The sequence below is a fragment of the Mauremys mutica genome, chromosome 18, assembly GCF_020497125.1.
Source record: "Mauremys mutica isolate MM-2020 ecotype Southern chromosome 18, ASM2049712v1, whole genome shotgun sequence".
NCBI classification, from domain to species: domain Eukaryota; kingdom Metazoa; phylum Chordata; order Testudines; family Geoemydidae; genus Mauremys; species Mauremys mutica.
Window position 1 is genome coordinate 16,831,888 of NC_059089.1, and position 16,039 is coordinate 16,847,926.

At 44.0% G+C, this 16,039-nt stretch overlaps 1 protein-coding gene across 3 annotated transcripts in view; it reads left to right on the plus strand.

Annotated features, from left to right (window-relative positions):
* PKN3 (protein kinase N3) overlaps positions 1–16,039 on the plus strand; it is a 29,345-nt gene continuing 13,306 nt past the window's right edge. Inside the window, exons 1-10 of one of the 3 annotated variants that reach the window (XM_044992773.1) lie at positions 1–258; positions 1,468–1,587; positions 7,041–7,323; positions 7,962–8,116; positions 9,486–9,615; positions 9,738–9,889; positions 10,993–11,191; positions 11,487–11,678; positions 11,944–12,053; positions 12,675–12,818. In XM_044992773.1, the coding sequence (XP_044848708.1) occupies positions 253–258; positions 1,468–1,587; positions 7,041–7,323; positions 7,962–8,116; positions 9,486–9,615; positions 9,738–9,889; positions 10,993–11,191; positions 11,487–11,678; positions 11,944–12,053; positions 12,675–12,818 (1,491 nt within the window). In that variant the 5' untranslated portion in view covers positions 1–252. Of the gene's footprint in view, positions 259–599; positions 822–1,467; positions 1,588–1,630; positions 1,977–7,040; positions 7,324–7,961; positions 8,117–9,485; positions 9,616–9,737; positions 9,890–10,992; positions 11,192–11,486; positions 11,679–11,943; positions 12,054–12,674; positions 12,819–16,039 lie in introns of those variants that run through there. The other 2 variants (XM_044992775.1, XM_044992774.1) reach the window with 2 other exon arrangements.

Consider the following 16,039-nt stretch of genomic DNA (forward strand, 5'->3'; position numbering starts at 1 on the left):
AGAAGTCATTCTCTGCTGGACAATGCTTGTGCACTGCAGCCCCGACGAGAGTGATCACCAAGTACCTCTCCCCAGTGGGATCCTGGAAGAATAGCACGGGGACTTTGCATTTCCCAGCAGTGACCATCATGTTCCTGACAGGGAGTGCTGTCTGGGGAGAAACTTCAGGTCCCAAACTCCAGCAGCCTTGAATCTGCAGGACTCGCAGAGAAATAATTCCTCTTTCTCCTCCTCCTCCTTCTTCTCAGGATCATGCTGGTGGGTTGCGCTTTGATGCTCATCCTGGGGCACTTGGTGGCTGCAAACCTCCCTGAAGCAACCAAGGGAGAGGCAAAGAGGCAGAGGGCTGATAGCAAAGCCAATGCATGCATCCTCCTCCTCCAAGCTCATACATGCACAAACCCTGAAAGTGAATAGTTAACAAGCCACCCTTCCTTAGGACTGATAGGCTATTCAGCTGATTGGTCCTTATTCAGTGGTCCAGTTCTCCAACATTATTAAACCTGCTTCTTGATTATTATTATTATAATTAAACACTGGCTGTTCCACCTGGGGAGAATCCAAGACCTGGAAGGAGAGAAGGGAAAGATCCTATAAAGACAGAGGCATTGAGCACAGTGCTTTCCGCAAGCTGGAGGACCAGGAAAACAAATCTTATCCTCTCCCCAGACTGAGGCTGAATCTAAAAATTAAATTACTTTACTTTTTAACTTTTCAATAATAGTTCCTTTAAATAGACACAGTTTAGTGTAGAATCTTATAGTACAAAACAAACAAAAATACTGTACCTCTGTTACTAATAAATCAGCAGATTAATAAGGGTTAGCACAAATCTATAATTATTTGCTTTTGTAATTTAATTCAGTTTGGAACAAAAACTAGACTTCATTTATACTTCTTGTTCTGGTCAGTTTAATTTGCTAGTTCTCGTACTGTAATATTCAGGCTGCAAATCCTGCAGGGGAATGCTTAAATAAAAAAATAAATGTAATTTAATAAAAAAATAACGGAAAAATATATTTATATCAGGTTTTGTACATGCTTTAAAAATATGTAAAAGTGGGACTATTATTAACTGAAAATATCCTCTAATTGTGTTGCCCATATTCCAGCTGTTAAGTTGTGGAAAGTTGTGTATCACTTAAAACAGAAATAACCTGTTGAATGGAATAACAAACAGCATTACATGTGGCTGGCAGCAGGAAGAGATCTTTAAGCGCAAGGCTCTACCACTTGAACTGAAGGAGAATCTCCTTTAAATGTTTGTAATGTAGGGTCTAGGACTGCAGTAAATCAACTCTGTTTCTATCCATAAGAGCATTGTGACAAACACACATTGTCTAGTTTATTATGCTATTAGCAACAACAGTCAATGTAACGTGTTAATATTTAGGAGGTACTTTAGAGCCTCTTCCCTATGTACCGGTAATTATTGACTTCTTCCCTCTTGGATCTCTGAACCCTTAGCAGACAGCGCTGGATTTACACATCCTGTCAGGTGTTGTTTGGATTCCTGGATCAAGAGAAAGTGGCACAGGGTTGCTGGATTCCCCAGAAAGTAGCATTAGATCTCTGGATCAGTGTCAGGTGAGGTACATTGGCTCCAGCAGGTGGGACCAGATCTCTGAATCCCTGGCGGCGGGGACCCAATTGTTGGGTCCAGAGATCCCGGCGTCCTAGCAAACGGTGCTGGTCCCCTTCTGGCGGGCAGGGGAAACCAGATCTCACCGGCCGGGGGCGCAGGATCCCTCAGTCTCGGGGGGCCGCCCTGCATTCCGGCAGGTGGCGCTGCAGGCCTCAGTGCCGCCAGGGGGCGCTGGCTCCAGGCTCCCGAACGGCGCTTCCCTGCCGAGGTTAAGGTCGAAGTTTGAAAAGTGCCGGTTGCGAGTGGCTGCGCGGGGGTAGGAAGATCGGGGCCCGCGTCTGGAGCGGGCCGCGGGAGAAGAGGAGCCATGGCGGCTGGGGAGCCGCGGCAGGTGAGCGGGAGAGACTTGTCTGAGCGGAGATCCGCAGGGGCTCCAGGAGACGAGGCTGTTCCGGAGCCGGGAGTCCCCGCGCTGGGGATCGGGATGAGTCCTGGGACTGGTTCGGGGGAGAGCCCGAGGCGGGGAGGAGAGCCCGGCGGGCAGGGGGAGAACCTGAGGGGATTGGGGGAGGAGGAGAGTCTGAGGGGATTTGGGGGGCGGGGGAGGAGAGCCCGGCGGGCGGGGGGAGAGCGGGAGGGGATTGAGGGGCGGGGGAGGAGAGCCCGGCGGGCGGGGGGAGAGCCTGAGGGGATTGAGGGGCGGGGAGGAGGAGACTCCCGCGGGCACGGGGGAGAGCCTGAGGGGATTTGGGGGGCGGGGAGGAGAGCCCGGCGGGCAGGGGGAGAGTCTGAGGGGATTTGGGGGGCGGGGGGAGAGCCTGAGGGGATTTGGGGGGCGGGGTAGGAGGAGAGTCTGAGGGGATTTGGGGGGCGGGGGAGGAGGAGAGTCCCGCGGGCGGGGGGAGAGCCTGAGGGGATTGGGGGAGGCATGGGGGGACGACAGGGAGACTTCACATTAGGAGAGGGACAGTAGTTTGGAAGGGAGAGAAAAATTGGCCTCTGGAAAAATCAGCTAGTGTCTCCCCCATCTCTTTCCCATTGTCACCTCCAAATTGTCCCTTCCTGGGGGGCTTTTCTCTGGTCCCCACTCCCCAGGATGGCCTCCTCCCCCCCAGGAACTCACCTTGCCTTCCACCCCTACATCCACTCAGGGGCTAGAGTGTTCTCCTGGCTTGCTTGAGAAACTGGACTCCTTAGGAGTCCCCAGTTCCCTTACCCTGAGGCCCTTTTTTCCTTCCATGAGGCTCCAGTTTCTCCACCCAATATGAAGTAGTCAGTCCCACTGTCCCTCATCCTGATCTATTGCGTACAGCCCTCTTTCTGCTCATCCCAGTATATGTGGGGGCACATTCCTCTCATCAAAGTAGACCCTGTGATTCTCAGAACAGATAAGGTTGGCTCTGAATAATGGAGTTATCCTGCACTGATGATGGTTACTGGGGTAGTGTCTAAAAGCCCAGTTGGAGATCAGGGTTTCTTTGTGCTAGACACCATGCATGTACACAATGAAAAAATGTTCTCTGCCCCCAAAAGAACCTCACAAATATGGTCTAAGTTTGCTAGAAGGTGACTAAGGGAGGAATGCAAGTTTGTGAATTTTAAGGATATGGTTTAGTTATTTAGGATGGCAAAAGGGTTTATTATAACCAGGAGAAATGGGCTGAGATGGAGAAAGGGAAAATGTAAGGTGAACAACAGGAAACATTTTCTGGCAGTGGAATGCATTAGTTTGTGGAATACTCTCCTATGGGAAGTGGTGTGTATGCCCCATAACTTCGGACATTTAAAAAACGAATCTGGAAAAATCAAATCTTGGAGCATAATATATTACAATCTCATTCTGTGGGCAAGTTAGTGACAGAAAGGTCAGAGAGATTTAATTTGATTTTTAAAAATCAACAGAATCATAATGTCACCCATTCACTGTCCCCCATGGCTCCAGGTCCTCAGGTTGGTGGAAATGTTTATATGTTGTTGGAAATGGGTTGAATTAAGTATCATTCAAATGCCCTTTCTTCCACAAACACAATGGTGTCAAATATGACAAACCTAGAACAATTTATGTTGATATGTATTTTAGAAAATGTTTAAAATTTTAATTTTTAAACTATACTTTAGCACAGGGGTGCTTTGCTTACATAAAAAATCCCTGGAGACTCCACTACAGGGAACATTTCTGAAACAGTCCCTGGGGCAAGGGAGTACCTGATGTAATAAATAGGTCTTTCCTTCTCTCTGATTTTGTTATTTTTGTGAGGGGAGGGATAATGTCTGCATAATTCAGAGTAGCAAAGGGGACCAGATCCAAAAGTGCTAGAAGTTGATTTATCCCAAACTGGGTGCTGTACTTTTCACTTTTTAAAATAAAGTTAGTGTAGGTGAAAGCTGCCAGACTCAGGCTTGGTCTAAACACAGAGTTGCAGCAGTTTAACTAAAGGCATGGTTTAAAATTCCTTTAGTTAAAAAGGTGCATCTTTGTGTGAAGACTTTCTATATCAGTTTAAACCTTCCGTTGGTTTAGCTTGCATCTAGTGAATGCTGAATTGATATGAGTGTCTATGCAGAGGTTTGCACTGATGTAGCTGAATTGATGTTTAAAGTGATTTCAGTTAAACCTGTGCAATGTCTCTGTGTAGACAAACCCTCTGGCCCTAGCTCTGCGGTGAGTCCTGTGCTGTTGGACCTCATTGCAGGTTCAGGGTTTAACAGCCTAGGAGACTAACCTTCGCTAGGGATCCACAGAACACCTGCAGCATGGGCAGTGTCAGCTTCTTGACACCCCACCCAGCAGTCCTAAACCAGCTTTGCAAAATGATCATAAAAATGTATCAGCCCAAATGCAAATTCTGCTGTCCTACCCTTTTCTGTGTTGACTGAATAGTATTTTATGTCCCCTAGTGCAGTGGTTCTTAACCTTTTTCTTCCTGAGGCCCCCAACATGCTATAAAAATTCCTCCCCCCCCCCCACCGTCCTGTGCCACAACTGTTTTTCTGCATATCCAGTAGCTTAAAAGCCAGGATTGGCATTAGGGGATAGCAAGCAGGGCAACGGCCTGTTGCTCAGGCTGTGGCTTCAGCCCCACATGGCGGGGCTTGGGCTTTGGCTTTCTTCCCTTGTTTATTTTGGCAGACTCCCTGAAACTTGCTCATTGCCCCACAGGGGGCCCCGTACCCCTGGTTGAGAACCACTGCCCTAGAGCAATCAGAGTTAACAGGGAGATCTTCTGGCCCACAGGGGGTAGAAAGAGCCTGTCAATCACAATGCCCTAGGGTATATGTGAACTAAATATATTTAGAAAATGGACAAGGCAGATGGTTGACTTTCAGCTATGTGTTTGGCAGGGTGTAGAGTGGAGGAAACTTGCCCTGACACTGCCCACATTGTATCCATTCTGTGGATAAATGAAAGATGTCAGTTTCCAGCGCACTCAGTCCAGTATCTTTTGCCAGCACTAAGCTCACATTAAGCAGCTATCCTATAAGTTTGTCAGTACAAATGTGCGGGTAGGTCCAGATAGGTGTGTTGCATATACCTGTCCATATGATTTGAGAAATAGGCACACTTTTTCCTAATATTTGTTTAAAATGTAATTTAAAAAAATCAAACTCCTTTTAGTAACTTACTGCACACCAGACAAAAGACTTTCTGATTTCCTGACCTAGAATTGGAACAGTTTGGCTGAGTGACTCAAGGGCTCCATGATTCAAGTTCCTTTTGATGAAACCTTTTATTTATTTTTTTCAGGAATTTGGCTACATTCCTGGCCTTACTAATTGGGCGAGAACTTCCTGGAGTCAGGATGTTAAACCTGAGCCACTTTGTTTCATTACCAGTCCTAAAGTCTCCTTTTTTGGTTGTCGAGTCTGTAGTGGACTTGACATTGGCTTAAGACACTAGTAAAAATAGAATTTGTTCTCTCTCTCTTTCTCTCGTTTTGCTATTAAACTGAAATGTAAGCAACACCTGATTAGTGAAGAAATATGGAGAGCCTGCTTATAAGACAAGCTGTGTGATGTGCAACACAATAACAGCATTACAGTGACTCAAGAATTATTTTTTTTCTGAGCTGTTGGCACGTACTTTGGGTGCTTTGTAAAGTCTTAATCACCTGTGATGTGCACCAGTGACCTGATAATGCAAATCCTGATATAGTTTGTTACTACAGTATATGTATGGTCTAATATTAAAGAATATGACAGGGAGACAGAACTCCTAGGTTCTGTTCCTGCTCTGACAGCAACTCTGTGAGACTGGGGAATTTACTGAGTGTGGCAGGAACTTTATTTTGCTGTTCTTCATTTTGTATATTTTGTATATATAAAGTGAGGATCATGGTAAGTAATTAATCAGTCTTGGGCTACATGCATGTATATACATACACATATATATGTATATACACATATACACGTGTGTGTATATGTATATATATATGTATGTATGTATGTATGTATGTTTTTCTTTAATTGCTATGGAGCCCTTTAAAAACCCTCCTTTTCTAGAGCCTCCTGTGTGGATCTGGTTACTATGTCATCAGCAGTGGGTGAAGCCAGGAGCAGGTCTCTGGATAAAGTTCTGGCTGCCTCTGCCTGGGTGGAAAGCCTATTCATGGGGGAACATGAGGAAAGTCTGTGCTATCTAAGCTGTATCTGTCCTGGGGCTGTAAACAGAGTCTGTCAGTCCAGAGCTATCACCAGTACACCTTTCACCAAAACAAAGCTGTTTAAAATTGACTTAAAAAGCAAAGCTAAGAACAGACTTTAATGTTCCCAGATCAATTTAAATGTGAGCAAAATTTTAAAGAAGCCATACTGCTTGCAAATCCCAGCTAGGATGGGGGTTGGGACTACAGACTGTCTGCCTTTTCTGGTATAGCTTGTATAGCTGACTTTTTTATTAATTAATTTACAAACAGATGTATGGATTAATTTATTTGTCTTCCTCAGTGATGAAGACTTGGTCATGCATTCACTGAAAGTTAGCGTTTGGCTGTTACACCTCTAAAAAGTTCCAGTTGGCATGTAGCTTTGGACAACTGGCAGCTCAAGCCATATTAAAATAAAGATCTGCACGTGTTATATAATGCCAGTGTAACTTAGCATCATGATCACGATGAGGACAAATTACAGCTTCCCTTTGGTACTTATTCAAGACACATAAATATAAATAGACATTAAATAAGAAGAAGGCAACCTTTGTGAGGACTCATCTCATTTGTGCATTAATGCGAAGTTGGGGTAAAGATGGGTAAAGTTGGGGCAAAGATGGGCCCCAAATTGCAAAGTTAAAATTTAGATCTGATCTTCCTCAAAATTTGTTGGTGATTGGAATCAAGGTTTTGTTCTGAGACCATCTGTAGTTGAGATGAAGTGGTAGAACGCTATTGATGTGTTGCACACCCACCGTTTTGCTATCACATAATATGTCCAACTCTCTCCCCTTTGGTACTGGTTTTAGGGCATCTACCTCCTGCAAATGAACAATGGGGTGAACCTTATGGATCCAGGGTTCCAGCAGAAACTGGAGGATGAGAAGGAAGTAATTCGTCGAGCTATCCAGAAGGAACTGAAGATCAAAGAGGGGGCAGAAAATCTGCGCAAGGTGACAACAGACAAAAAGAATCTGGTGCATGTAGAGCATGTGCTGAAATCTTCCAATCGGAAACTGGAGCAGCTGCACTGGGATCTCCAGGAGCTTAATGCCCGGATTGTAGTAACCGAGAAAGGGGAGAGCAAAACAGGTAGGTCTTGGGACATAATTGTTGGGCATGATAGCTCCAGTAGGAAGCCTCATTATAGCCAATGTTTTAATTTATTTTATTTTTTTTCTATTGGGGGCTAGTATGATGGGAAGGAAAAATCTCATCTATCTAGGAGAGGAATCTCAACTGGTTCCTGCTTATGTCCAGGTGAGATGAACAGTGTAGAGGTATTGAAGTTTGAAAAGTTGTGATTGACACTAATTGAGATGGAAGGAGGTGATAACATAAATCAGAATAGGCAAAAGACTGATTGCATATGTTGGACATAGGATCGCCTCCTGAACTTCATCTAGGCAGATTTACAGAGCTTGGGAGAGAAAATAGGGGCTTTGGGGTAGAATCCAACATGCAAGTTCCTGACAGAGGGATGAATGTGAGATTTGGAGGTTGTTGGTATTCTCAGGGCCTGATCCTAAGAAGCCAGCAGTTCTCATATTGGGTCAGTAGTAGGCTAGGGTACGCAACAGCTAGGAGAATTTGTCCTTCAGTTGAGGCCATATATTGTACGTGTCTTTGAAAATGAAAACCTCATTAATACTCTCCTCCTCATCCCATCTATTACCCTATGAGGGAACCATGAGAAGGAGGGTAATGGAATTCACTATGTTGTTGCACAGATGGTTCCATGTCCCCGGACCCTTGTCTCTGGGAAAGGAACCCAAACCCAGTGGCAAGGAGGATAGAGGCTCTGAAAAAGCAGCTGCACATTGAGATGAAAGTGAAACAGGGAGCGGAGAACATGATCCAGATGTATTCAAATGCAACATCAAAGGTAAGCATTGCTGAGTAGAAATAAGCAGGGAGCATGCCACCTTGGAACAAGATTTCTGTTAAAAGTGCAAACACGCACAAATCTTTATTCCAGATCTGGGTGTGACAGGAAGACACTTTAAGTCAGAGTTGTTTTAGGTTGCATGGCTGAGCCCATCTGTGTGTTCATGAGCTGATGAACGAACAGCCCTGTGACAGCATGGTGTACTATCCCATGGGGGAACAGTGTTTTGAATGCTGGTTGTGTTGGTCTCATTGTCACGGGATGTCATTGAGGCAATAATTTAGTACAATTCAAATCAGTCTGCCTACTGTGGGGTCTCTTGTACCTTCTACTGAAGCATCTGGTGCTGATCATTGTTACAGACAGGACTCTGGACTAGATAGACCAGGGGTCTGATCCAGTATGGTAACTTATGTTCCTAAACTTCAGATACTGATTATGCTTCTGTTCTCTGATATTAGTTACTAATATTAAACATTAGAATGGCTACCAGCATCTAACACTGGTGGTAGTGCCACTAGATTAGAAACAGATTAAAAAAAAAATCTCAGAAGTGGTAAATCTTGTCAGTCACAGACATGGAGTGCTGCCTCCAGAAAAGTCAATCCAGGCTTTGGGAGGTGCAGTACAGGGAGAGGAGCCAAAATACCTGACCAAAGGTAAGAAAATAAAATGCTTTGGAATATGACCCTTAATGTGTGACACTATCCCACATCATCAAGTTTCTGATATGATGTACCAAGTTTGTGCAATACTGTTTATTTCAAAAGAGACCTTAAGATGGAGCGAAGTAAATGGTATCTTTGTGTATGAGTTATTTAAGAGAGCTTTTTGGGAATTTACTGCTTTCTTATTCATCATGCTTGTTGTGTTTGGCATAATCATATTTAATATTCTGGAGGAGAATAAAAAATAAAGTTTAATTAAGAAGCTTAATTTAACTATATGAGCATGATAAATAACTTAGACATTTTTGTTTATTCCACACCTCCACCCATACAACTCTGCCAGCACAATTGACAAGTGAAGTACAATATTGAATCACTGCAACATCAGAATAAACTCTTAGTTGACTGTACCCACAGGGCAGGACACTGTTACCTAGCAAACTGGTCACATCTTTCATAGGTGTCACAGCATATCACAGCTCCCTCATCTGTATCTACCGTGGTTGGAAATCATCATTCCTGTTGCTCATGCATCTTTTTGCACAACTGGGCATTGTGTGAAATTTTATGACTTTCTGGGACACCTTTTAAGGCCTTGTATGTTGTGGTGCCCCATCTTTGTCCTAGTCTAACACATCATTAAAATCCAGTTCTCTCCAGTATGGACGTCCCTAGCCATCTGTAATCTGTCTTGCCAGGACCGGAAGCTGCTGGCAGCAGCTCAGCAAATGCTCCAGGACAGCAAGACGAAGATTGAACTGATTCGGATGCAGATTGTGAAAGTATCTCAGTCGGCAGGTGGAATAGAGGATGCAATGGATCCAGCAGGTAAGATGCTTTGGATATCTGACATCGCTTGTAGAAGATGTTGCTGAATTATGAAGCTCCAATGCCTGAGATGCTAGGCCACTTGCTTGTCTGATTGTTATATTTATCTCCAACCTTACCAGTGAAGGTGGGGGCCACCATCAGTCTCCTGGAGCTACGCATCGAGGAACTGCGACATCACCTATGCATTGAAGCTGCCGTGGCTGAGGGGGCAAAAAATGTGGTGAAGATCCTGGGAGGCAGGCGGGTGCAGGATCGCAAAGTGTTGGCTGAAGTAAGTACCATTGCAGTATTGCTACTAGAAGCATTGTGGTGACTTTCTGTATGCTGGATAGTAACCTTTTTGTCAGAGGAAAAACAGTATTACAGCTGTTGCCCATTAGTGCCCTAGCCTTGTTCTCAGCAATGACATGGTGGCTCCCTACTGCCAAGTCCCTTGACACTGGTCTAAGTCCCCCAGCACTGCCATAATACTGCAGTCCCTGCTCATAGTGATGTTGCGGCAGCTGCTACTCCTAGCAACTGTAATGGTAGAAGGCGATAATTCCCTTGTATAACTGCTGTTACTGGCTGTTTGAGAGATCGTGTGGTTGTCATTGCCATCTGATTCATTGCCTGTAATATGCAATGACTGTTTTTTAAAAAGCCACATATAAATCTCTCCCATCATATGCTGTTCTTGTGAGAGACGTTACATTTCCAGAACTTGCCAACTGACTTACATCATAAAGCTAGGACAGAAAAAAATGAATTTATAGTAAACTAAACAACAATCTTTCATTTTTCTAATGGTCAGAACAGGAAAATATGAATAAAAATTTCACTCATTTGCTATGTAACTTTGGGCAAGTCACTTATCCTTTTTGTGCCTCCGTTTACTCATCTGTACAGTGAGGATAATACTTGTCCCACAGGGCTTTTGTGAGCCATAGTTCATGTTTGTAAAGAGCTTTGAAGGCCTCAGATGAAAGGCTCTATATAAGTGTGAAGTGTTAGTTATAGTAATTATCCAACTTGGGCATTCATTATACCAGCCATTTTTAATTGGAAATCTCTTGGAGTCCAAATTGGTGGCTGCTTGTAGTGCACTGGCATGTAAGAAACCAGTTTTGGATTTTTGATCCTAGTCTGTTCTTCAAGTTGGAAATACTGTGGAGAGTGCTTATTCAGGGCAGAATCCTCCTGACACTGAGCAGCAGTGACTTGAGATGAATGAGTGGTGCTAATAGTCCCTTCTTGTCCTTCATGAGCAGGATGGTGCCTGACCTTTGAGGATGGGAAGTTGGGTCGCTTGTGAAGTGTTAGTAGTACCAAGATCATGGCAGTGGCTATTCATTCAAAGCCTGTACTAGCTTTTTCTCTGTTCCTTGTTACCAGGCTCAGGGTCGTTTGCAAGAATCATCTCAGAAGATTGATTTGCTGCGCTTGTCCCTGGAGCAGCAGCTTAACGAGCTTTCTTCTGATCACCCAAAGCGGGCACTCATCAAGCAGGAGCTAGTGAATGCTTCCTCTCTGGGAGCTCAGCATGTCAGCATCCAGCCCTTCACTTCACTGATCAAACCCACAGCTCTTACAGGTACCTGAGGCTGCGGGGCGTGGGGAATATTTCTTCCCTATATACCCATGTCATGACTGGTGGTTTTTGTGAGGTGGACATTTGTTCCATTAGGAACTGTATCAAGTCCTCAATTTGTTTCATGTAGGCCACCAAAAAGCTGTCAGGTTGTAATGACTTTAATAGCTACTGAAGGCTGGTTTAAAAGTGTAAGATACCTAGACAGCATAAATCTAAAGTTTCTGACTTCCTATGTGGACTGACTAGAATAATTTCACTTTTCTTGAGAATAACACTCTTTGGTGAAATTCCTCAGGTTCATTAGAAGTGAGACTGATGGGGTGTCAAGATCTGTTGGAAAAAGTTCCAGGACGTTCCCGAGTGTTTGGTTCATCTCCCAATCATGGGAGCCCAAGTGACATGAAATCCCTGACCCGAGCACGAGCTGGGATGAGTATTCATGGCCGCAGTATTGCAGCAAAGCACTTGCGGAATGAGGAGCTATGTAGTGAGTATGATATTCCCTGTTGCATCAGTGATGGTGTCTTCTAATGTGCTTGCCACCTTTCAGTCTGGTGTGAGTGCAGTGAGAGGAAACCTGGAAACTTGGCTCCTGAAACATGGGAAGAGGCTGAATCATTTGATCTCCTGTCCCCCTTAGTGATCTCCTGTGCTGGAAATCTCATTAGATTGTGTGGCTAGCTCCAGCAAGAAGTATATTCCAATGTATGACCATATAAAAGATTGTAATCTACACTTTCTCCCTTGTCCAGATGAGGTGCTTGCTGTGCTCAAAGTGGACAATAAAGTGGTTGGTCAGACAAACTGGGGCCCAGTTAATAACCAGGCTTGGGACCAAAGCTTTGTCATTGAGCTGGATCGGGTAAGACTTTATTTCTGTAGGATGATAGGAATTCCAGGATCTCTTCAGTCTTGTCCTCATAACCCCTGTGTTATGTCCCTTTTTTGATCTTTAACTTTATTTGAATTATTTCTGTGGATTTGGTGATATACTTGTCATTCCATTTTTGATCCATCTCTTTACTGGAACTGATAATGTAGCCTTCTCCCCATTCCTAAATCTACTGTAAGTACAGGTTACCTCTGGTATAGCTTCAATCTGAGCATTTGATGCCCCTCTTCTGTCTCCATTTGAGCGGCCCTACTCCATCTTTTACCTGCAATACAGCTCACTTCGGGATATTTGGGATGAGGTTCAGTCTTATGTAGGAGCAAAGTCAAGAAAGTACATGAAAATGAGCAATCTTTAAAGAAAGTTGTAGCTGCTGAATGTCTGAAAAGACCAAAGAGGTGGGAAGCAATAGGAATGAGGAACTATCACCTCTTCCTTGGAGCAGGTCTCTTATACACTGCATTGTTTAGCTGCATGGAATTTCTACAGGGCAGGAAAAGATGGAGTTCAGAGTGTGTAGGTTACGGGAATGTGTGTGTGCCAGGTCGTTGGCCTTGTCCATTACCAAGCTCTCTGCTTCTCTTCTTTCAGTCCCGGGAGCTGGAGATTGCAGTTTATTGGCGTGACTGGAGAGAGCTGTGTGCAGTGAAGTTCTTGCGCTTGGATGACTTTCTCGATAATGAACGCCATGGGATGTGCCTCTCTCTTGAACCCCAAGGGATGCTTTTTGCAGAGGTAAAGGCTCTAAATTTTACCTTTTTCATCCAGAAGAGTCACTGCTCCAGAGGTTTTCACTGAAGTGATAGGCAATTCTGTTGGGTTTGACTCTCCTTGCGTTGAGAAGGTTGCAGACAAATGGGTAAACTGAGACATGGATAGGTGAAGTAACTTACCCAAGGTCACACAGGAGTCAGTGGGGGAGCTGGGACTAGAACCCAGGAGTCTTGACTCTCATTTCTCTATTCTAAGCGCTGGATACACTCCCACCCTCACTCAATACTCTTTATACCTCAAAAGTAATCTGCTTGTCCTCTAGTGGGGAGAGGAGGAGGGATGGTTAGCACTTGTAATTCAAATAGTTTCCATTCCCCTGTTTAGAGTGTGGTGTCTACCCTGGAAATAGGTGCTTGTCTGAGAATGAAAGGAGTGAACAGGGAGGATATGTTATACACACATTTATTTAAGCAATTATATAGCTTAACTTTCATTTATTCAGATTCTTAATTTTTATTTTTTGTATTGTTTTAGGGAATGGTGAATGATGCATTTGTTATTTACTAAATGATCAATTTTTTTTTACCTGTGTTTGTGTCAAGGTCTATGTAGATGGAAATTCAAATTAAATAAAAAATGCACAATACAGCATTTAAAAATTATTAAATAAAACTACCTTAAATATGCTGGATACATTTAAACAAAGTTAATGAAAAAGTTAATCAATAAATGTTTTGCATTTAAAACTAACTGATTTATTAAACAAATAAAGTATTATCTGTAATTAATAAATTGAACTAATTGTTTCTTGTCACCATGTCCTTCAGGATTTCAGAAGGAATAGATTTCATCCTCCTCAACCTAATTTTGATTCATAGATTGAAAGAGGAAAACAAGTTTTCCTGCGCTTTCAATGCCCATTGATCTCTTAACTTAGAATGAACTAGTCCATTAAACTGAACTAGTTGAGTAAACTGAAATAAAATATATTCTTTCTGCATCTGCTGAAAAAGCTGGTTTAGCACATCAACAAACACTGGTGAGAGGAACTTAGCCAGTGACTTTCACCAGTTCAGTGATATTACTTTAAAACTTGGCAGCAAACATTTACTTCATAAAATTATGTTTTTATTTAATTTAAATTAATTTAATAAATTATAGTAAACTTAAGACTTAACGTAGATTACCGTAATTTAAAATGTCATTCTAAATAGGTTTATTTAAAAAAAAAAAAGCTTATTTAATTTAAATTTTAAAAATTGATTTAAAATAAAAATCTGATTAAAAAACAACAACAATCATTGATTATTACCCACCGTAAGAAGTGTTCTTTGTCACTGATACAGTCTACACTCAGATGGTTGAGGACTAAAGCACCAACTGAAAACAAGGAAAGAAATACTTTAAAAAGATGAGTTTGTTTATAGCCAGGAGTGACCCTTAAAGGGCCCCACTGTAATTACCTGGGCACTACATAAAAAACAGTCTTTGACTTGCTTTTGTTAGGAGTCATCAGCAACACTTTACATTAAAGAGGGTGGCTTAATGGTTAGGTTTGAATTACCCAGACTGTCTGGAACCATGGGATCAAATCCTATCAGGTTGGGCTTACCCCTTCATCTTTTGAGATAATAAAGGGGTAGTCTACACTGGCAATGCTAAAGTGCTGCCGTGGCAGCGCTTTGCTGGGAGAGAACTCTCCCAGTGCCAGGGGCGGCTCCAGACCCCAGCACGCCAAGTGCGTGCTTGGGGCGGCATGCCGCGGGGGGCACTCTGCCGGTCGCCAGGAGGGCGGCAGGCGGCTCTGGTGGACCTCCCACAGGCGTGCCTGCGGAGGGTCCGCTGGTCCTGCGGGTTCAGTGGAGCATCCGCAGGCGTCCCTGAGGGAGGTCCACCAGAGCTGCGGGACCGGCGACCGGCAGAGCGCTCCCCGCAGCGTGCCGCCGTGTTTGGGGCGGCGAAACGGCTAGAGCCGCCCCTGCCCAGTGCTCTAAAAAACTCACCTCCACAAGGGGTGTAACTACCAGCACTGGGAGTGTGGCTCCCAGTGCTGGTGCCCTGTCTACACTGGCACTTTACAGCACTGAAACTTGCTGCACTTAGGGGGGGGTGTTTTTTCACACCCCTGAGTCAGAAAGTTGCAGCTCTGTAAATTGCAAATGTAGACAAGCCCAAAGTGCATGGAACTCAATTTGTTACGAGATCTTCCAGGTAATCCTTAAACACAGTCATGTCTCCTTTGCAGGAGACAAAAGATCCCAGGGCATATTTCCTAAATTAGGGTCTGATCCAGTCTCCTTAGCCAAAATTTCCCCTCTTGTCACTCTTGTGTTGTGGAGTGACTGGCTGCTGCTTCTCACTTTGGAGGTAGCTGCATTTCAGCAGTGCTTTATGTATATAATTTGAAAAGTACACTGGCCTCAATTGGGATGGAAGACACCTTAGAAATGTTATAAGTAGGGTCCCACCAAATTCACGGTCCATTTTGCTCAATTTTATAGTCATAGGATTTTAAAAATAGTAAATTTAATGATTTCAGCTATTTAAATTTCAAATTTCACAGTGTTGTAACTGTAGTGGTCTTGACCCAAAAATGAGTTGTGTGTGTGTGTGGGGGGGGTCTGCTACCCTTACTTCTACCCTACCCTACCAGTACTGCTCCCCTTACTTCTGCGTGGCTGCTGGCAGTGGCATTGCCTTCAGAGTTGGGCAGCTGGAGAGCGGCGGCTGCTGGCCAGGAGGCAGAGCTGCCACCAGCAGCTACACAGAAGTAAGGATGGCATGGTATGGTATTGCCACCTTTACTTTTGCGCTGCTGCCTGCAGAGCTGGGCCCTCAGTCAGCAGCCACCAGTCTCCGGCCGCCCAGCTCTGAAAGCAGCGCAGAAGTAAGGGTGGCAATACCGCAAGCCCCCTAAAATAACCTTGTGACACCCACCCCACCCCCCGCAACTCCCTTTTGAGTCAGGACCCCCAATTTGAGAAACGCTGGTCTCCCCCATGAAATCTGTATAGTGTAGGGTAAAAGCACACAGAAGACCAGATGTCATGGTCTGTGACATGTTTTTCATGGCTGTGAATTTGGTAGGGCCCTAGTTATGAGCCAATCATTCTTCCTTTGTCAGATTCTCTGTACTTCATGTTAATGGATACTTCTCACTTTATTTTTTTTCTTTATTTTTTAACATAGCACCTGAGGGGAGGAGATAGTATAACTCAGTCTGGAGTCTGCCTGCATATGTG